We start from the raw sequence: 20,241 nt of genomic DNA, 5'->3' as shown, positions 1-20,241 counted from the left end.
AGAACATCTTTAGCAGCCAGACGTCTTGACATCAGTCTGCACGCAGATCTTCGGATCATCAGCCGCATTACCAGGCTCGCCACCGCCAGTGACGCCCTTTGAGTTCTTGCACACCGTGGCACCGCCAATGACGCAAGCGCCGTTAATGGTAACCTTGTCGCCGAGGTTGCCGTTGTAGTGAGCCACAGTCTTGCCGCCGTCGACGTAGATGTTGTTGAAGACCGCAGTGCGAGCAGTCTGCTGCTTGCAGTTACCGCACGAGCGCCAGAACTGGCCGACGTTCTTTGCGTAAAAGTCAGAGACCTCGACCGTGCCGCCGCCGTTGTGCTGGAACAGCTTATCGGGAGCGTCGCGAGCGCCGCCGCCCTTGACCGTGGAGGTGCCGCTGGTCTGGCGGAAGGTGGCGCCGTCTTCGCAGACCTTGTCCCACCAGCTGTTTCTCATGTGTTAGTCTGTGGCTTTGGATCAAGATTTTGTTGGAGGTAAGATGATGACTTACACATTGACGAGGTTGCAGCTGCCCTGGCACTGAATACCCTCTCCAGCACCGGCTCCGATGATGACGTTGCTGAGCGTGGCGCCGTCGGCCAAGATGAAGGCAGCGTCCTTTTGTCCGCCCTCGCTGCCCGTGCATGTGCTAGGGACACGGTCATAGAGCTTCATGCCGCCGTCAAAGTTGCCGGAAATAGTCTTCGCCGCGGAGAGATTCTCTGTGCCGGCGGGTGTCGGGAAGGTCTTTACGATGCTGCCACTGCTGCCGCTGCCGCCGGAACCACCGCCACCACCGGGGAGAGTGCCGTTGTTGGCTGAGCTGCCGCCTCCGGTGCTACCACCGCCACCGGAGCTGCCAGTTCCCGAGCCACCAGATCCGGAACCAGAACCTGAACCTGAACCAGAACCAGAGCCCGAGCCCGAGCCCGAACCAGAGCCTGAGCCTGAGCCGGATCCAGATCCGGAGCCGCTGCCGCCCTTCTTCTTATCCTTGTTTTTGTCCTTGCTCTTGTCCTTGTTCTTGTCCTTACTCTTATCCTTGCTCTTATCCTTTGCCTTCTCGGCGCTCGATCCAACGTCTGGAGTGTCCTCGCAAGTTCCATTGTCACCCGGGTTGGCATATCTGATCTCGACTCTAGCGGGACCTTCGACGGGCGCACCGCGGGGTTGTTGAGGCGCCATGACGGCGCGGGCGAGATGACCAATGCCTCCGACGTGTCGGCGGGCCGGCCGCTCGTAGCCATCTGGGTTGATGGGGTTCGCGGCAGCCAGTGCGGCAAGGGAGAAGAGGACCAGCCGGGACGCCATGTTGATGATGGTGTCGGTGAAGGGGGTGGTCTTTAGGGGGTTTAAGATTGATGTTGTTGATAGTACCAGACTTTGTGTGTGAGAAAAGAAAGAAACACAAGTAACTACAAATGAGATGAAACAGTGAGAGTATGTAGGAGAAAAGGTGTGTGTTTGAAGGAGGGGAGTGAAGAGAATGTTTGTTTGGCGATGAGAAGCCTGATGTGGAGAGAAGATCTGCTCATAAACGGAGGACGAAGAAGACTGTCTTATATCTTGTCTTGAGGCTCACCAGCGTCGCGTAGTCAATGGCTTTTGAACCTGGTTGTTCTTCGCATCTGAGCATGCCCCTGTGCTCTGTAAATTGCAAAGTGATTTAGTATGGAGAAACCTCACCGGTAGCCCACCTGCAGATACAAGCCAAGATGTTTGGATATATTCGACGACCGCCTAGCCCTCTCCACAATCTTGCGTATATTGATGAGATCAGCAAGAGAGAACAACCTCTTGTGTGAGAGGTGGGCCAGTACTCTCCCTCTTCTTTTACGGAACGGACGGACATTTGATGTGCTCAATCCGTCAGGGTCACAGCTTCATTGCCCCAAAAAGGACATGGACCGGCGGCATCTCTCAACGGTAGGCACAAGAGAAGGAAGTGACAGTCACAAGGCAGTTCGAACTGGTCAGTGTTAGCAAGAATGTCAAAGTGGAACTCATTCAGGAACAGCTATGCAATATGGGTCGTCTGGTATAGATTCGACCGTCCGGGATGGCAGCTCCAGCGGGAGATGATCCGAGAGTTCATCCCGCCTGCGTGGTTAGCCATCACCTGGTATAACCTACAGTTTGGCTGTGTACCGCAGTAAAAAGAAAGATTAACATAAGGCCAAGGTGGGAGAGCGGAGGCGGGTTGATTGCACATCACATGTCAAACTTGCTAATGGTCTGGGCATTTTTGAGTTTGTAGCCCTTTGGGTGGCCGGATGGTCTTGGCCTCTTTGAGATGCTTTTGCTGCTTTTGCTGCTCGTCTCCAAGGTTCATGTCAAGTAGGAGTTGACGTTCCTGACAGGCTGACAGGTCTTTCTAGAAGAGGGGAGGGGGACCCCTCATAGGTGGTGGGGTTGCTTGAGCCAATCTACTTGACTCCTATCCGGTCAAGGGGTCAAGGTCGGGCGAGCCGATTAGTCTACGGATCCCGGAGATCTCGGGGCGGGCACGGGGACGGTTGCTATCCGTGCGGATGAGGGCGTCTTGTCGGGTTTCCTCCAGATTAAGGCAAAGCTCCATGCTACGCTGTCCGTACATGATGTTGTTAACTGATCTCTCTCCTGTTCGGAGTCTCGGTTGTGCGGAGCATGCCTGGGGTTGCGGGAGGCCCTCTTCTAGTATCCGCCTGGCTGGGCTCAATGCGACCTTATTTTGAGGCTTAAAGAGTCGCCGAGACGGGCTTATTTCTATTTTCAACGACGAAGGAAGGTTTGATATTGGCGATGTAAGATGCTCGACATCGTTTGTCGCTCACTCAAGAGCACGGAGTCCTCCCGAAGGTTGTTTGTTTGCCTCACTATTAGAGTTCAATCACGTAGTGTAAGGTAGCAAAACTCTGATTTCCCGCCCCGAAAGACTACTCTTTGGGACCTGATCTGCAACTCAGGGGGGCAGTGAGTTGGAGCGGGCAGCAAGCGCAAAAAAACCGCTGACTGATGCATCTTTGTGATAGAGTTCAGGCCGCCAAGAAACGCTTTGCGCGCCAAGACACCACAGACTCATGCGAAAGCAGCCCACGGGGCAATGATTTTGTTCCTGTTGACTCGCGAAAAGAACCGTTCAATATGTGCGAGACTCCCACCTCACAAGTCTGAGAAAATAACGAGACAAACGGCGAAATGAAGTTCAACTGATTCAAAGGAGTTGAAGACCCATCGTGACGTCTGCGGAATTGAGTTTGGCGCTGCGGTGTGGTGCACTTGCGCTTTCGCGTTCAAGCTCATGCACCAGCAGTACCCCATAACGGCTTCATATCCGTAATCTGACAACTGACGCACACTGACATACACATGGTAACTCACACAAACTTCCCGCGAAAGTTCGAGACTAGAACGACTCGTCCCAGTGGGCAATGACCTCCGGTCTCCCGTCAGTCTCCCGTTGTGTTTCTGAGCCAGAGAACCGCGGCTGGTGGTAAGTACGTTTGAGGTAGAGCTATAGCTATTTTTAAACTTTGATAGTAGTAGCCTGCAACCGCAACCGCAACTGCAACCTCGCACCTGGGACGCAAAGACACATGGCAGTGCTGGGTAGTGGAGCAACTTCGAGTGACCCATAGAACATCAGACTTGACTGTGTCCCATCAATACGACTTACATCAGACCAAGACATGGCAGCACGTGGGCACCCGCCTTCATTACCTCATGAAGAAGCAGTCTGGTTGCGCCGCGGGTGCCGAGTACGCCGCACCGCATGTACAATCCTGGACCAGCGTGGCCGTTAGTGTCAGGTTCGATATGATACCATTGACATTTTATGAACGTGCGCCCCGAAAGCCAATGCCGTGTCTATGAAGCTTGGCCAAGCCAAGAGAAACTGATCAGACTTTAATGATTAGGAGGTGAAGTCCGAAATTTGTTGATGCTTTGAATAAAACTTTGTTGTGTAGTATTAATCATGAGTACTATGTACCTTAAGCAAGTAAAACACGCAGGTATCTGAGCCGATGGCGCTTGCTCTCGTGCCATCGTTGATAGCGCTATCGGGAACCACGCTTGCTTCAATCTCAGATCTGGGTATCATTCGTAACTCCTTGGGCCAAACAAAACTCCCACTCGGCGGTACGAGTCGGCGACCGACTAGACCATGTCCTCGCCAGAAGGACGCCGGTCGCCTCTCGAGTGGTGAGATGCTACCGCCTTACGGGGCACACCAACACCTCGCGTATCCCTACTGCCGCTGGTATACCTTGTCCTGCTAACCATTCTGTCAAGACCAGTTTTCTTTTCCTCGCGTCTCTTACCCCATCCGGCCTTGCGTGTGACCACCGCGCCATTCTCTCCAATAGCCTCAAGGTTGAAGTCCAAAGGCATCTTGCGGTGGAGGGGAATATGATTGATACGCCAATCCCAGACGGCGGCGTAGGCCATCCTGTACGACGAAAAGGCAAAGGCAGTCCCGATGATGGCGCCCGCCAGAACGTCGTACCAGTTATGGGACTGGTCGACCGTTAGGGAGCCGCCGACCAGGGTAGCGAGGAGGATCGGAGCGTATACGAGGACAAGCTTCCACATGGGCGTGTGATGGTTCGAAAAGACCTTGAACTTGGCGTTGAGGTAGAGATACAGAAACACCATGCCCGAGAACATTGCAGTCGTATGCCCCGAGGGAAAAGATTCCATCGCGTTGGAGAGCGTGCCGTCCATCTCCCTGGTGCAGATATCCGACGTCCACATGATGCCTCCATAGCCCGTCCCGTCCAGGCCTGTTGCGTTCCCGCCCGGTTGGGAGGCCTTGCTAATGTCGGGTTGGCAGACTTCGAGGAAGTTAGGACGCAGGCCGCCGATAAGCCACTTGATCATGACCTGGAAGACAGTGGAGCCGATGACGGAGTAGAGCAGGCCCATGATGCCGTTGTTGATGTCCCAGAAGGAGCGCACCCTTATCTGGCAGAGGAGAATGGAGAGGATGGGCACGCCGATGCCGAGGGCGGTGGCGGCGTGACTGGGGATGTACTGCGGGATGTGCGGGTACGCGAATTGGGGGTAGACGACCTCGCCGTTGTCAAATGTGACGGGGAACGTTCGGTGTGCTGGCGGGTGCGCTCTGAAGACCTGGATATGTGGTGTTAGCTGAATGTCAGAGGTCGGATGCGAGGTAAGGTGCGTACCACTAAGGCGATGACTCCCATGATGATCATGGTGAGGATGTCTAGCCATGTCACCTTGAGCCAGAGCATGAAGGGCGGCCGGTGAGCCATGCTGTAGTCTTTTCCATGCCAGTGATCATTGACTCTTGTCTCCTGGCTACTTTTGCGATGTGTCGGAAGGGTCGTGGTGTCTTGCCGACGACGTGCGAAAGGGTTAAAGCGAGCCATCTTAAGAAGCAATGTTGCTCTCGAGGTCTGAGAATAGATGCTATTAGGTGATACTCGGGACCAGGAGGGGAAGAGGATGGTGGTGTATCCACCGAGTTGAGTCTTGACGATATCCTAATGGAGTCCTCTCAACCAAAATATCATGCGGAAGAGAAAGACGAGGTTGTTGCCCAAGCAGTGAAGGGGGAAACCTCCAGGTAATATGCCAAGCGCGCTTTCTCACCATCACTGCCATGTTCATCATATCCTTGGCAGCTGCATCACCACAAAACAGACAATACGTAGTGCAAGTCGTACTTGACACAGGCAGACAACACACACAAAGAGAGCACAGAAACAACACATCGCTAAAGAGAGCCAAGAGACTCGAGAGTCCAGGCGCGACGACGCGCTGCCAAGCCACTTCCCGTCCCTCTTGACGTCACCGAGAGTGCGACGGTGTAACTCTCGACGGGCCAGACAGCAGCGCGACACTCGCCAAAGGCACAGTTTTGGGGGCAGCTGGGGGCTGAACTAAAGTTGATGACAGGGGTCATCTGCAGCTCTCGGAGATTCAAAGCCACTCAAGGCCTGCCAAAAAGGCTTGGCTGATGCTGTTTCTTCCCAGCCACAGCAAGAAAAAACCAGGCGCATGACCTGGCTTTTGTTGGAATGAGGAATTGTGTCGTATGGACGGAAATGAAGCTTTGGGGACAATGTCTTTCCTTTTGCGCTAGAAGGTAATGGTATGAGGATTGAACGGAGTATGGTCGGTAATGTAGAGGGTTTGGGGCATGCGATGTGAAGGCGACCCGTTGCCGCGATTCTCTCATTCAATCTTTGATTCTTTATTCAGAGTCTCTGAGGTACTAGATTGGACGATCTCATTCAACGCATGTCTGAGTAGTCTACTGAAGAAAGATGTTCCGTCGGTTTTTAGACACTCCGAGCCGCGATGTTGTCTGTAACACAACCCAATCAACTTGGAGCATTCTCCTAAAAACCTGAAGAGAAGTCTTTTGATATATTCGGCTTTGACTCTGTCAGAGACTGTCTCTTAGGGAATCAACTACGCTCTTTGTCCTCTGACAAGACAAGCAAAGTAGAGTCTGGCAAATTTGGCAGAGAAAGGGTGCATCTCGCGTCAGATCATACGGCCCCCTGTTCCCGGCCCCTACATGTACCTTCGCTACGTTATGTCTGGCATGGCGCTTACCCCGTCGACTGGGGAACAGTCCCAATGCGGATATCTCCATGTTTTCTTCAAATGCGCTCTGAGCTAAGGTGACGCGTACGGCAAACGGGGAATAAAGGAGATATTATCAAGTTAAGCACTACTTTTCTCATGATCATCTATGTCCTCAAGATAGACGAGTACGTACTTGAATATAAGTTTGCCAGTTTGTAATCGAGACGATCAGGCGCGAACATAAAGATTTCTTGTCACGTTGACTTCTTGGCTAAGTTCATAGCCCAGCTCTGAATCAATCTGCAGTCATGAGGCCTTCGATCTGAGGGTTGAGGTTGTTGCTTGGGTGTCTGGCCGCATGTTCCTAGCACCAACTTTTACGTGGGAGCAGAACAATAAGTCTAGTACCGCACACCAACAAATAGCAGGCTTTCAAGAAGACTTCTCAGAGTTCAATGCTAGTCGTACCTCAGTTATATGCTAAGTGTGCTTTTAGCATCATTGTATGCAATTACTAAGTGTACTATACCTATGACTTACACGTGCGAGCACGATGCATCCACGAAATTCAATCTGATTCTCGGAACCACAACATCGTAATGCACAACACAGCCTAAATATCATACCTTCACCTCCTCCTTCGCAAAAGCCGTCCTCTTCATCAAACTCTTCTCATCCTCACCAGCCTCAAACCTCTTGACCATCTCCTCAGGATCGAACCTCGGCCCCCTGGGATCCTCCCCAAACTCCGCGCTCGTCATATACGCAACAGCGTCCTCCTTCGTCTCGAAGACATCTACTTGCGTCTCAATCTTGCCGCCGTCCGGATCGCGGTAGTACATACTAGTCGACATGCCGTGGTTGACGCACCAAATAGGTTCAATACCCAGATCTCTGCGAGCCTTGTAAGACTGCAGCAGGTCGCCGAGAGAGTCAAAGGTCAGGGCGAAGTGATCCATGCCGACAGTGTTGTCCTGTCGCGGGACGGCGGTGGGGTCGTTGAGGATGGCGAGGCGGTGGTGCTCGTGGTCCCATGTGAGGAAGGTGATGAGGGGGCTTGAGGCGGTGATTTTTGCATCGAGGAAGGTTTGATAGAAGGAGACTAGCTTTTCGGGGTTGGCTGTGCGGAGGACGAGGTGGGCTAGTTCGGAGGGTTTGCAGACTCCGGTGGAGGCTTTGATCGCCATGTTGTCGTGTTGTGTTGGTTTGTTGTGAAGGTTTTCCCACGGTGGATCTGGGGATGTAGATGATGTTTGGAGGATCTGCGGATGGATGGTCCGGGGAAATCGAGAGTGAGATTTGCTGTGGGGTAGCTCGATATTTAGATTCTACCTTACCTTAAGCTGAGAGTGCACGACACCCGAAGGAGCTGATCCATCGTCATACCTTTGTGGAACGTAGTCAGTCTCGTGGCTCGCTCAGTATGGCTCCATGTCTGCTTACGAATAGCATCTCCGAGTGGCTTGTTGCATCCAATATCCGGTGTCACAACAGTCCGTGTACACATGTGTACGGGTGCGCCACTTCGGAGATTTGGCGTCAAAGGCCGTTGCCGTTGGACGAGTCGGGTGGATGAGGACCCGGACCGGACGTCCGCCCGTAGTCGTACAGCATCTCTTTGAGCCAATAAGACGGTAAGGAATTTGTCATGTCCTGTGACTGCGACTCGGGGCGTTTTTCAGACGGGATGATGGGATGCTTTTGGGACAAAGATAGGAAGGGGAGGGACATTGGGGCCGAGCTTTGGCTTCTCGGCGGTGAATGGGCCCCGATTGTCCGTCAACGCATGGCGGCGGGGTAGGGAAAAGTGCCCATCTGTACTTACGCTGTAGCTGACACCGATGACGCAGCAATTACGATTTTGAAGAAAGTAAGTCTGGAATGAGGATGTAAGTGTTGACTACCTTGCTCATTGTCGCAAGCTTGCAGCATCCACCAGTCTTGAATACCGAGGGGGGCGTCGGCGTGGCTCCGGGGAGCGCAACCAACGGAGCCACGGGACACCGTTAGTGGACCCGCCGTGCCGTACGGGACAGAAAGCCGCTAATCGCCCGACTTCGGGACTCAAAGTCCCGAAGCCGACTGCCCACCGTACACCACACAGTACAAATCCCGAAGAACTCCACTGCCGCGCGGAACAAGAAGCGGGAGACGAGCTTTTTGGGTCTCATTACGCGAACTCAGCGGGGCCTTTAGTCCAGAAAGAATTGCCAGCATGGGCTGTGCAGTTTGTCTGGTCGTTTCTCTCCTGCGGATCGATCGCTGGGTCAACTTGTGGCGGAATGCCTTGCTACCAGACTCGAACTTCGACACCCCGGACACTCGCCGCCAGGCCAAATACCGGACCATGACCCGACGCGAACCAGTACCATGGGGTCTGGAGGCCAAACAGGTTACCGCCAACGTGTCGCGGTGGGTTATGGAAGCCCTTGCTCTCGTCCCCGCGGGAATGCCGCCTGCATCTTTCACTCTGATTCTTGACGGCCAGCCCACGCCCCAGTTGTGCACGGAGATACTCCAGATGACGAACCAGAGAGATATCGCGTGGCAAGCGGCCTGGTTTGCATCGGTGTACCAGGGCATCGTCCCGCCGACGGAGTGGTTGCTCACCTGGTCCATCATGTCCAACAAGCTCCGAGTCGCCCGCAGAACCGGATATTTTTACCGAGGATTCCCTTCCCTCGTGCCATGAGGGATATCGTTCAAGGGACGCTGATTGGGAGGTGCAACTTTGACCCGGGCGAGCTGTGGAACGTCGACCGGTTCGTGCAAGATCACCGGAATTGGACTCCGCAGCAGTGACAGGAGGCGTGGGCCGACCACGAGCCAAAGACGTGGTTTCCCGTGGCGCCGCTTCCGTGTTTTCAAGCTCTGCTCGAGAAGGATCTGGTGCCGCGATGCGGCAAGAAGGAGAAGTTGTCGAGATCGCGGCGATCGAGAGGGACTACTCACGACGATGGTCACGTCGCGTCTGCGCCTCGTTGACGAGACGTAGGTTATGGGGAGAATCTGATTCTGAAGTGGTGGATGCACCGGAACGATGCGTTGAAAGGCGATTAAAGAGAACCTGAGACTTCGTCTGGTGCTCAATGTAGTCATGAGTGTGGGTCAGATAGGTGCTGTAGTTTCGTCGACTGCCGAGGGATCGCCGTTCTGCGGTCGAAGGTCTCGATCCGAATCTCAACGTCAAGATAGATGTCTTAGTTATCCGGTCACATGACAGTAAGATCATGTTGTATGTAATAAAACAGAGATTGTCGCTCAAAGCAGTCGTATAATTCCCCGTTTCTTCAGCATGTATGTTTCTGGACGAAACGAAACGAAACTTGGGCTTGATATAAATTCACATTCCACGTCAATTTCAGAAAACTTCCTTGCATCAAGTTGCGGGCCGCTGGAAGACCGCCAGCCACCTGGAGAATGCGGCCGCCAGACGTCATGTACAGCAGTATCACTCCCATCAAATTCGACTCACGGACATGGTCTCGGCGGCTGGCCTTCGTCATCCTCTGTCCACCAAAATTCAGTCTTCTTCTGGATGCCTGATCTCAGCGGGATTTCACTATCTGAACTCCTCGTCTCCGACCCTCTTCGACAAGGTGACCCAATCATCGTCGAAGGCACTTCAAAGCGGTCGCCTCGGAGCTTGCTACTGAGATACTCAGACTGCAACGGGTCACATCTGCCCGTTGACTCTGGAAGTGTGTGCTGCGCTGTACCATTGCTGAAGAAGTGGACGTAGATGGACCTTGTAAGAGCGAGGTTTGCGGCGATGATACCCAGAAACAGTTCGAGATTCGACCAGATACCGGCGACACAGTATGCCCCTGCAAGACAAACGTCAGTCTTTATTTCGGTTCGTTCCGTCGATGGTAGGGGAAATTGAACGCACAACTCAAGTCTGAGGTGGATATTCCCAATGACGCTGCTCTAGCGACGCCGAACCCGGTCGCCCTAATATTCAAAAAGATAGGATGTTAGGTGACGTGATGTCTTTTCTGGACATGAAACTGGAAGATGTTTGGGAGGAGCTCACACAAGGCCCAGCCCCATCAAGCAAGAGACTGATATCTTCGTCTGTCGAGGGATCTTCACATTCCAAATCACCACAAGAGGAAGTAGTGAACAGATGAGGTCCGTCAAGACCGAGTATGCTACCAACTCTAATCAATGATGAGACCCCGAGGCTTCCGGAATATTTTGATCATACCAATCGTCGCATAGATGAAATATATGCGGATGTGTGTTGGCCAACACACGGCTGACTTGCCCCTCCAGAAGCCGACGGGCTGACACTCGGCTATCAAAATGATCACGACTCCAAAATTCGTGATGAGGACACCAGCCATTATGACATGCAGTAAGCGCTTGAGCACCTTGGTATCTTTGATGCGAAGGATCAAGAGACAGATTGACACCTTCAGAAACGCCACAGAGATGAAGAGCAGCATTTGTCCCCACCAGCCGTACATGTTGATCATCATGTAGTCATGGTCGCTGAGATAGACTCGGTGTCTGCCATTTCCGTGTTTCCACTGTAAGACGACGAAGGCGAACCGTATGACTGCCGTTGCCCCTGCGAGAGCGATAGTCAAGTCGTCCCATCCGAGCTTCCTGTTCGCTACTCGCACCCATAGTCGGAGGCCGGTCGTGATGACGAGGAAGGTTGTCAGGGCGAGGGCGAGAGCAAAGGAGATTGGACCGACGTCCTCGTTCGGCGGTAGTGATTCATTTCGAGAGACTACGCTCATCGTCGTAGGTAGCTGCTGTCTGGAGAAGTCCGTTTATGCAAGTGGTATCGTCGAGATCGGGTTTCAAGACCAGTGGCACGCTGTCGTGGCGTGTCTGAGAACACACATGACGCAGGAAGATGCCGCCTTCTCAGCAATGGTCAGATGCCAGTCATATAAGTCAGTTTTGTCGTACCATAGCTTCGCACTGTTTGGGCATTTTGTTTCAAACAAGCCTGCCGCAGAACCCATCAAACAATTCGTCCGCATATTTCAAGGAATCTGCAAAAGTCTGTGGCGCCCGGATGGTGGCTCTTCGCATTCCCCCCAGATATTGCTTTACCACTCGGCCGGCAATGTGACTCAGGCATGCAGAATCGACATTAAACTTCTCGTGCCTGGTTCTGTGAATGTAAAGGGATGGCAGCAGGACAGCCGTTTGGAATGCGGAACCCGCTCCGCTCCCGTGCAACTTCAACTTCTCGAGACCTGGGAGTCAAGGGAGTGTTTGCGCAACTTTGATTACACCTTGGCTTCCGCCTCGTTGGGTTTATGACTCGCATCCCCACACTTTTGGCTGGGCATTATTTAAGAGAAAAAATGGCAATCGCAAGATTCAGATCATCAGAGATAATTCAACTCCTTGTACAGATAATCTTCTCATGGGCTCAAGGTCGTGCTATGCTTGTGATGGAAGATGCCGATGTATCTCGAACTGTGAAGGCTGCTGATATGTGTGCCGAGAGCTGGGAATGAAGCTTCAGTTATCGAGCAATGTTGAGTGTTGACCAGAAGAATTGCTTCTCGGAAGTCAAATATTCATGTTCTCCCAAGCTCCCACTGACAAAGATTATCTAATCCGGTGTTAAGGTACCAGGTCTTGAATCCAGTCAGCTTGGAAGTCCGATAGCGAGGCCTTCCTGGGTCGTGGTGGATAAGATCCTGACCTGGCGCTCAGGATTTGTCCCGTGTACTGTCGAGATTGTCCATGTCAATCCCCCGTTACGTCTCCAGTTTTGTTTTAGCAGAGGATCCTGTGCCTACCTGTGCTATACAACGGCTTTTGTTCGGACAGAATCCTCTCAACCCCTCAGCGTGAGGCCAAAAGATGAAAAAGCAGCGCGACTGCAGTTTGGACAGTACTCCGTAAATTTGAATGTTATGGCAGAAGTGAATAGTCTAGTCTTTTCCATCGCCGTAGGTACCTGTCCGTCTTGATTGTAATCATTTCATCGCGGCGGGTCGAGTCTTCAGCAAAGCCCATCAACCCCTTTACCACGCCATCTTAGCGCCTTCTCGTGCAACCCACACAACCCTTGTCCATGTAAGCGAACATTGAGCTAGCGGTAGACCTTCTTCACACAGATGCCGCTGTCGCTCCCGGTGTGGAAATTCGTATTGGAGTGGGCGGAGGGCACGACCGGGGTAAACTGCCGATGCCCTGCTGCAAAGTCCGAGGAACCCCGCCCATCTCGCAACAACTTGGAGAGACTGCAGAGCCAGGCGTCAGGACGATGCAGATTCAACGGTTGATGGTACGCTGCGGATAAAGTAGGCACGGTAGGTTGCATCAAGGTCACCGGCGACATTCCATCTCTATCTGAGGAGGGTTCTCTAGCGTTGCAAACTCAGCCGTTTTCACCCCGCCCGGAAGCGAAGAGAACTTTCACCCTGAAAGCCACCCACCCACGTTTCCTCGGATAGTTCATCTAATCGTCTTCGATGTCGCGCTGGGTGTGCAAGGGTTGATTCCCCGTCTACTAGAACGCCCGGTTGAAGTGTGCCCTGACTCGCTTCCATGGGTTGTGCGAAATGAGTTGATTATTTTGTCCAACGTTTTGCAAAGCCACATGAACTACCCTGGGCCCCAAAGTTCTATTGTACAAAAGAATGCCGGAATTCTGATCCAGAACGCCCATCAAGCGTCTAAGCCCTTGCAAAGGACGGATTCAGTAGACTTCCCAAGTGGTGTTGGACATCCTGATCGCCGTCGAGACACACTTCCAGCGACGTTGGTGCCGCCGCCCAGCCCGACAAAGTGTGCCGCTCACAACCCTATGCGCCATCTAAACCTGCATGTCCGCGTAGCTCGCTCGATTCAAACCAGACTCTTACCTCGTTCAAAGGGACCTCGCATGAAGATCTCGATACATCGAAATGTTCCCAGTCGCCTCGATCCTGGCCCTGTACGTGGCAGCAGTGTCAGCAGCTCCTGGTCAGCCGACTGACAAGGCTTTCGACTACGTTTGTGCTCTCTAACCGATTACACCCACCCCGAATTATGATGTGAACTAACTGATGGCTCTACAGATTGTTGTTGGCGGAGGTACTGCTGGAGTCGCGCTGTCGACCCGTCTCAGCCGGGGGCTGCAGAACGCGACAGTCCTGGTCATCGAAGCAGGTCCATCAGGGCTCGGCGACGAGCGCATTGAGATTCCGGGTCGGAGAGGTTCGACGTTTGGGAGCAAGTACGACTGGAATCTCACTACTGTGCCGCAGGAGGGATCAAATGGCCGCGTCTGGGTTCAGACCAGAGGGCACGTCTTGGGTGGGAGCTCCGCACTCAACCTCTTCTCATACGATAGGGCGTCTGCGCACGAGTATGACGGATGGGAAGAGCTTGGTAACCCAGGGTGGAACTGGGACTCGATGCGCTCTGCCATGATGAAGTCTGAGAATTTTACCTCGGCCAACACTCAGTACTACACCGGGAGCGAGGGCGTTGGCAATGCTGGACCTATCAAGGCTCTGATCAACCGGCTCATCCCCAAGCACCAAGCCCCGCTGTTCCCGGTCATGAACAGCTTGGGCATCGAAACAAACCTCGAATCATTGAACGGCAACGTTCTGGGCGTTCTGTACTCGCCCAACAGCATCGAGCCGACACACTACAACCGATCCTACAGCGCAAACTCTTACCTGCCCTTAGCCGGTCCAAATCACTTCGTTTTGACAGATTCAAAGGTCGCCAAAGTCAATTTGAAGACTACCTGCCATGGCAGCCAGCGTGCTACCGGCGTGACTCTTGTCGACGGAACCGTCCTAACTGCTCGTCGCGAGGTTATCGTTTCTGGTGGAGGTTTACTGAGCCCCTCTATTCTGGAAAACTCCGGCATTGGCAAGGCGGATATTCTCTCTGCTGCTGGTATTAGTCAGATTATTGACCTTCCAGGAGTAGGTGAAAACCTCCAGGATCACATCCGCATCCAGAGCTCGTACGAACTGAAGAGCAACTACACTGGATACGACCGTCTCAAGTACGACACAGTCTATGCTGCTGAGCAGCTCCAGCTCTGGCGGCAAGGCAAGACTTCAATGTACGGATACTCTGGGAGTGGATACACGTTCACCAACTGGAACCAAGCTCTCGGTGACGATGGAGAAGCAGCGCTTGCTGCCCTTGCTCAGACGGCGATTGGGGATACCAACAACCCGGTCGAGAAGAAAAAGCTCCAATGGCTCAACGATACGACGGTACCTCAACTGGAAATTCTTTTCAGCGACGGATATACCGGCGTCAAGGGGTATCCTGCTTCGGGAAGTCCAGGTTACGGCAAAGACTACTTCACGCTCATCGCGGCCATTATGCATCCACTGAGCCGAGGGCATGTCCACGTCAACCCTGCCGACCCCTTGGGACCACCTCTCATCGACCCGAATTATCTTTCAAATGAATACGACTTGCAAGCAGCCATCCAAGCCATCAAAAAGTGTCGTCAGGTCGCTCTCACCGAACCTCTCAGATCCACGTGGGTTTCGGAGTATGAGCCAGGCTTGAATACTACGACAGACGCACAGTGGCGGGACTTTGCTCTCAGGACCACCTTATCCATCTATCACCCAGTCGGCTCCTGCGCAATGCTCCCGAAGGAAGATGGCGGCGTCGTTGACCCGTCACTAAAGGTCTACGGAGCGGAGAACCTCAGGGTCGTGGACGCAAGTATCATGCCAGTCCTAATTTCAGCGCATATTCAGACTGCAATATATGGAATTGCGGAGAGAGCTGCTGATATCATTATTGAGGCTGCAAAAAAGTTATGAAAGGCCTACGCCAGTAGCCAAAGTCAAATATTATCCAGAGTATGCTGAGTAGCAATGACGTTAATGTTTTCTATGTAGCGTCCGATGGGGCTATTTTGTTCCGCGTACATACTTCGCTATTGAGAGTTCTTTGTAGCGCAAAATTATCTTCAGTAATACTGTCTACTTTCTTGTCGCAGCAAACTCCTTAAGCCAGGCTTGTACAAACTCCACCTCGAAGCTCTGGGCCTCTTTGACAGGCAATGGTGGGAGGTCAGCCGTTGTCTCTTTCTTGAAAATGCCATTCTCGTCCCAGTGGTGAACTGCTCCGCCCGTGATGACCAAGTTGGGCTCCTCGGTAGTCGACTCTGGCCGCGGAAGCCCGATCTTGTTAGGAGTCGCAGATCGCCACGGGTCAGATTCGCCGTCAATGATGGCTACGCGAGGGTAGCTGAAGTTATAACCACCGTACTTGTTGATGGCTTCAACGTCAGGTAGCGAGGTAATGTTGAAAGCCTTGCGACAGATGACTGTGGAGTATTCAATGTCAATCAGGCGAGAGATCAGAGGAAGCTGGTCTTTCGGAACGCCGGAGCCGGTCTGGAGGTAGCCCCATCTAAACACAAGTGTCAGAGTTTGGTCACAATAATTCTGAGTTCGATCACTTACTGAGAACAATACTGGTAGGCCCACAGACGCCAGGACGCGCTGAGATCATCCGCGGCATACGCATCGTCACTTCCGGGTCCGAAGCAGTCGTCTTGGTTCTCCGAGTCGCACCAGGACGATGTGTAGTTGACGTAGCCAATGTAGTTCTTGAGTCGAGGGGCCAACTCCGTGACTTCTGATTCATAGCCGCCAACCTCAAGTAGGTAGCGAGCACTAGAGTCAAGGCTATCCGTTGCGGGCCACACCAGTTCGTCGGAGGTCATGTTGCCACAGTAGAGAAGGAAATCGTCGCTGTCAAGGGCTGGGTCCCAGTTTCGACCCTGTAGCCCTGCAATGCCGCCCCCAATCGCGCTCGCAAAGTCGACGCTCGCAGTCACGTTAGGGAGTCCGAAGGCGGTCTTTAGTGTCACGATGTCCTCTTCAGTCGTGTTGCCCTTCTGCATCAAGATGTTGTCCACCATGTGCATCAGTTTCTGTGTCGTCTCTGCGCATCCCTCGGGGGCGAAACGTCTCGCGGCTTCATAGTATTCCCAAAAGTCAACCACGGCGGCAGTGACTCCAGAAGAAGAGATCGCGCCCCAGAAGACTTTAGGGTACAGTTTGCGCAGAAACGCGACGAAGGCACCGGCATACGAGCCTCCGTACACGATCCACGGTGTTTCCGGTGCCGTCAGATTAACTTCTGCCAGTTTGCCGGGGAAGACAATGTTCTTGGCAAAGTAAGCAGTGTCCGCCAAGGCTTGATCGGTCGTAAGGAATCGCAGATTTTCCGTGCTGAAGTCTGGGGTGGGATAGCTGCGGCCGTAGTACCGATGTTCCAAGATGACGCCGACTCCGTTGGTTGCTTCCGCCAGGATGGCAACGATACCCTTTTGCAAGAAAGGCAAGCGGCCCGCGCCGCTGGTTTCACCCGCTGCCAGGGCGATGACAGGGCCTCCAGGCTGGTAAAACCGGTCGTCGTACCAGTATCGGAGAGGAAAGCTGCCATTCGAGTGTGGCTCGTACATGGAATCATTGTGGAAGTGGTCAATGGGAACCGAAAAGTTGAAAGGCCGGTAGAGAGTGGACGGATCCGGCGCGCCGGGGGCACTGTCATTGGCGAATAATCGGACGACCTCGGGGCCTGCAGCTCCTTCGGCAGCGGGTTCGAGCTCGGGTTGGAGATGGAACTCCCTCCACATCTGAGCCGGGCTAGGCTGCGGTCCCAGAGCTGCGGTGACCCGGATGAAGCCGAGCAAGCCAACTGTTAGCCAAGACGGCGCCATCGTGTCCCGTTTGACCTTGAAATGAGAAAGAAGATCAACTTGAATGAAGGCAGCTGCGGACCGTACAGAATTCGCGCCAACAAGTCGCGCCCCCGGCCATATTTGTGCTGTCCGTGTCGCTGCCGATCATCGCAATCTCAGTCCGTGGGTGCCGCAGCGTCGTACGAGGGGTCCAGGGACTCGATTGCGTCTTTGCGTGTCCGAATGCTACCTACCTGATCGGTCCTGGCGCCCCATTCGACGATACGAACTCATTGTTCAAAGTTCGATGTTCGACCTTCCCGAAAAGCACAAACTTCGATCTGAGATGGGGCTGGCCAAGGCCTGTCCCCTGCCTTGTTGGACGTCATGGATTATGAACCCGCTCGGCAGACTTTAAAGGGGATCTGCAATCAAACGCTAATATCATGACAACTATTTTGCCTCAGACAGCAATGCTGTCTTTAGACTTTGAAATGTTTAATTCGGGATGACTCAATAAAGCTTGCCTGCGCTACGGTTTGATTGCAGAACGTACTTAGTACGTATGCGCCGTATTTCCAAGCTTAGAGGCGCGGCAAAACTAGGTCAATTTGAACCGTGTTAGCCTTGTTTAGGCTCGCTGAGTATGTGTTCAATGCGGCTGGGTTAGTAAACAGCACCTATCGTAGACGCTTGGGAACCAGAACTGTCGCCAGCCTTTAATTGCCAGCCGCAATGCATGGGCTCAATGACGCGAGACTAAAGCATTAGCACAGATGGTCGTAGCAAGTGGACGAAGCACCGCTTTACAATCTGAAATTTTATACTGCTAACCTGCTAGGAAAGGTGCAAATGGTTACATCTACGCATCTAATCAACCGCTAACACTTATACCACTTAGTTCAAATTGCTCTTAGCGAACATATTCGTGCAGGGTTTTCGCAGGAATACAACAATCACGTCCCGACCTTAATGTCTCCAGAACTAGTGCGCAGACCATTGGCTGCGGAGACTCTGCTCAGACATCCAAGCTAATGAGAGCCTTGTGAGCAGTTCTAAACAATCTGATTCTCTTCGTTGCGGCCTCCTGCCCGAGTCTCCCCTCTGCCTAACACCACCGCGTCCACCTCGGGTCCTTTGTTGAAATCACCATTGCTGACACGGCGATAATGGATAGCTAGGCCTATCAGGCCGACCCATATTGCTAACTCCGATCCATATATAACGATTCCATAGATTTTGAGTGTCTTCTGAAAGATCACAGATAGAAGCGATGCAACATCCCCGCTCAGATCCAATGTTGCGAACTTGAGGGACAAGCCCGCGTCCGATCGAGTCTTCAACATCTGAAGGTAATGTCGGAGTACGCCACCAGCCAAAAGAAGCGCAGCTACAATAGCCATGAGAATTGATGGCCACGTGTGCCCGCGTTCGCGTGCCAATTTGAGTGCGTATACAAGGCCAACCTCGGCACCGGCCAGAACAATGGCTATGCCGATGACGCTAGCTACTATTTTCCGTGTGCTCCATTTGTCGCCATAATATTTGCACTGAAACCAGGTCCAGAGACTGAGGAAAATCAAGATTTTGGGCTGTATCTGGAGGGCAATGTTAAAATCGTCGGCGATATTGTATACGCCGAGGGGGACCCCAGCGACAGCCCATGAGAGGAAAAACGTTGACGACAGGGACTGGGTCTCGTGCCGCCGCCAGTTTTTCCAAATTTGAGGCAAGAGCTTGAATGAATTTCAGTAAAGATATTTTGAAAAGACTACAAACAGAAAAGTTGGTTTCTACCTGAAGCGACCAAAGCACTGCCCCAAGGGTGCCGAACACGTTGGCAGCAGCGGGACTGTCCATGGTCTTCTTGGATATTAAGCTCGTGGAGAGGGTTGAGCACTCTGTGATGCTAGAACTTTGTTGACTCTTAATCTGTGTTGCAAAATCAAAATTCGTCCGGTTTGACGGAAAGTACAACGCATATATATGCGAACAACACCGTTCCGACAGTGAAGGGGTTGTGATCTCAAACTGACCAATCAAATCGTTCCTGTGAAAGATGACCTTGAACCAGCCAATCATGTGCTTGAGCTAGTAAGAGCCGAGATCGGGTTCAGACGGGTTATTGACTGAGCCAAGCCAAATCTCGAAGTCAAACCTCTCTTCATCGTTTTCCCATGGCCTGGACCATCATCATCAACCTTCCCATCGATGGCCTCTCAATTCAACAAGACTGTCGATTCTGCCCGGTGGCTTCTCGTCTCTCGTCGCGATCTCTCTGCTAATTCGTCTTTCTTCTACGGTGTCAAATCGACCCAAATCTTTTGCCGGCCAACGTGCCCCGGTCGTGTCGCTCGACGAGGCAATATCATCTTCTTCAACGACCTGCAACATGCCTCGCAATCCGGATACCGATCCTGCAAGCGATGCGAGCCATGTAAGGACGACTGGAGCAGAGACAGCAGCAGTCGCAAGATTGCACATCAGGCGCGCGCTATGATTGCAGCCGCCGAGGCCGACAGCCTCAAGTGGACTGTAGGAGGCCTGGCGCGGAAGCTGGGCGTGGCAAGCGCGCACCTCCACCGGCAGTTTAAGAAATGTTTTCTCATGACTCCCAAGGCTTTTGCGGAATCTCTTAGTAGGGCAGAGAGAAGCCTAATTGGGTGTTCGGGACTCGACGGACAAGTTCCGTCCTCAGACTACAGATTACCAGGGACGTTTACAGACCTTGAAGAATACTTCCCTTCGGACGACACCATGGGCGGTTTCTTGACTTGGTCTGCGGATGAGGTGGACTTATTCGAAGCCCTGGGCCCTACTATAGATACGGGATCTTGAGTGAAGTAGTGCGTATAAAGAATAAGGGTTGCGTTCTTATGAATTTAACATTAATATAACTTTCTTACAAATGAGGTTTGATCAAGAATCATGTGCTGTAGGCTGAAGCGTTTCTTTTAAAGAACAAGATATCATTTTAGATCTCATTGATTTCTTGTCACTCAAGCCCGCTTGCTACATTCCCAAACTCGCCGACTTGGCTTACGGCCAGCTAGTCTTGGTGAGTT

The 20,241-nt window shown here is 52.7% G+C and overlaps 9 protein-coding genes across 9 annotated transcripts; 3 read left to right on the top strand and 6 right to left on the bottom strand.

The window, feature by feature from the left end:
• Nucleotides 1–9: 9 nt before the first annotated feature.
• Nucleotides 10–1,299, bottom strand: CABS01_08152 (pectate lyase; the record flags this gene model as incomplete). The annotated part of the gene is made up of 2 exons (XM_060541514.1): nt 10–433; nt 500–1,299. The coding sequence occupies 2 exons, from the start codon at nt 1,297–1,299 to the stop codon at nt 10–12; spliced, it is 1,224 nt and encodes a 407-aa protein (XP_060402318.1).
• Nucleotides 1,300–4,125: 2,826 nt separating this feature from the next.
• Nucleotides 4,126–5,246, bottom strand: CABS01_08151 (PAP2 superfamily protein; the record flags this gene model as incomplete). The annotated part of the gene is made up of 2 exons (XM_060541513.1): nt 4,126–5,100; nt 5,157–5,246. The coding sequence occupies 2 exons, from the start codon at nt 5,244–5,246 to the stop codon at nt 4,126–4,128; spliced, it is 1,065 nt and encodes a 354-aa protein (XP_060402317.1).
• A 1,905-nt stretch (nt 5,247–7,151) lies between these two features.
• CABS01_08150 (glyoxalase/Bleomycin resistance protein/Dioxygenase) lies at nt 7,152–7,718 on the bottom strand (the record flags this gene model as incomplete). The annotated part of the gene is made up of 1 exon (XM_060541512.1): nt 7,152–7,718. The coding sequence occupies one exon, from the start codon at nt 7,716–7,718 to the stop codon at nt 7,152–7,154; it is 567 nt and encodes a 188-aa protein (XP_060402316.1).
• Nucleotides 7,719–8,746: 1,028 nt separating this feature from the next.
• Nucleotides 8,747–9,223, top strand: CABS01_08149 (uncharacterized protein; the record flags this gene model as incomplete). The annotated part of the gene is made up of 1 exon (XM_060541511.1): nt 8,747–9,223. One exon carries the CDS (start codon nt 8,747–8,749, stop codon nt 9,221–9,223), a length of 477 nt encoding a protein of 158 aa, XP_060402315.1.
• A 779-nt stretch (nt 9,224–10,002) lies between these two features.
• CABS01_08148 (uncharacterized protein) lies at nt 10,003–11,282 on the bottom strand (the record flags this gene model as incomplete). Its single annotated transcript, XM_060541510.1, has 2 exons — nt 10,003–10,358; nt 10,742–11,282. 2 exons carry the CDS (start codon nt 11,280–11,282, stop codon nt 10,003–10,005), a joined length of 897 nt encoding a protein of 298 aa, XP_060402314.1.
• A 2,136-nt stretch (nt 11,283–13,418) lies between these two features.
• On the top strand, nt 13,419–15,302 carry CABS01_08147 (choline dehydrogenase; the record flags this gene model as incomplete). Its single annotated transcript, XM_060541509.1, has 2 exons — nt 13,419–13,505; nt 13,572–15,302. The coding sequence occupies 2 exons, from the start codon at nt 13,419–13,421 to the stop codon at nt 15,300–15,302; spliced, it is 1,818 nt and encodes a 605-aa protein (XP_060402313.1).
• A 162-nt stretch (nt 15,303–15,464) lies between these two features.
• CABS01_08146 (serine carboxypeptidase S28) lies at nt 15,465–17,215 on the bottom strand (the record flags this gene model as incomplete). The annotated part of the gene is made up of 2 exons (XM_060541508.1): nt 15,465–15,897; nt 15,951–17,215. 2 exons carry the CDS (start codon nt 17,213–17,215, stop codon nt 15,465–15,467), a joined length of 1,698 nt encoding a protein of 565 aa, XP_060402312.1.
• Nucleotides 17,216–18,231: 1,016 nt separating this feature from the next.
• CABS01_08145 (uncharacterized protein) lies at nt 18,232–19,036 on the bottom strand (the record flags this gene model as incomplete). The annotated part of the gene is made up of 2 exons (XM_060541507.1): nt 18,232–18,912; nt 18,974–19,036. The coding sequence occupies 2 exons, from the start codon at nt 19,034–19,036 to the stop codon at nt 18,232–18,234; spliced, it is 744 nt and encodes a 247-aa protein (XP_060402311.1).
• A 351-nt stretch (nt 19,037–19,387) lies between these two features.
• CABS01_08144 (uncharacterized protein) lies at nt 19,388–20,014 on the top strand (the record flags this gene model as incomplete). Its single annotated transcript, XM_060541506.1, has 1 exon — nt 19,388–20,014. One exon carries the CDS (start codon nt 19,388–19,390, stop codon nt 20,012–20,014), a length of 627 nt encoding a protein of 208 aa, XP_060402310.1.
• Nucleotides 20,015–20,241: the final 227 nt, after the last annotated feature.

Source organism: Colletotrichum abscissum, assembly GCF_030869225.1.
Source record: "Colletotrichum abscissum strain IMI 504890 chromosome Unknown Scaffold_18.1, whole genome shotgun sequence".
Lineage (NCBI taxonomy): Eukaryota > Fungi > Ascomycota > Sordariomycetes > Glomerellales > Glomerellaceae > Colletotrichum > Colletotrichum abscissum.
Note: the sequence above shows the minus strand (reverse complement) of the source record. Positions and strands in the feature narration are given on the sequence as shown.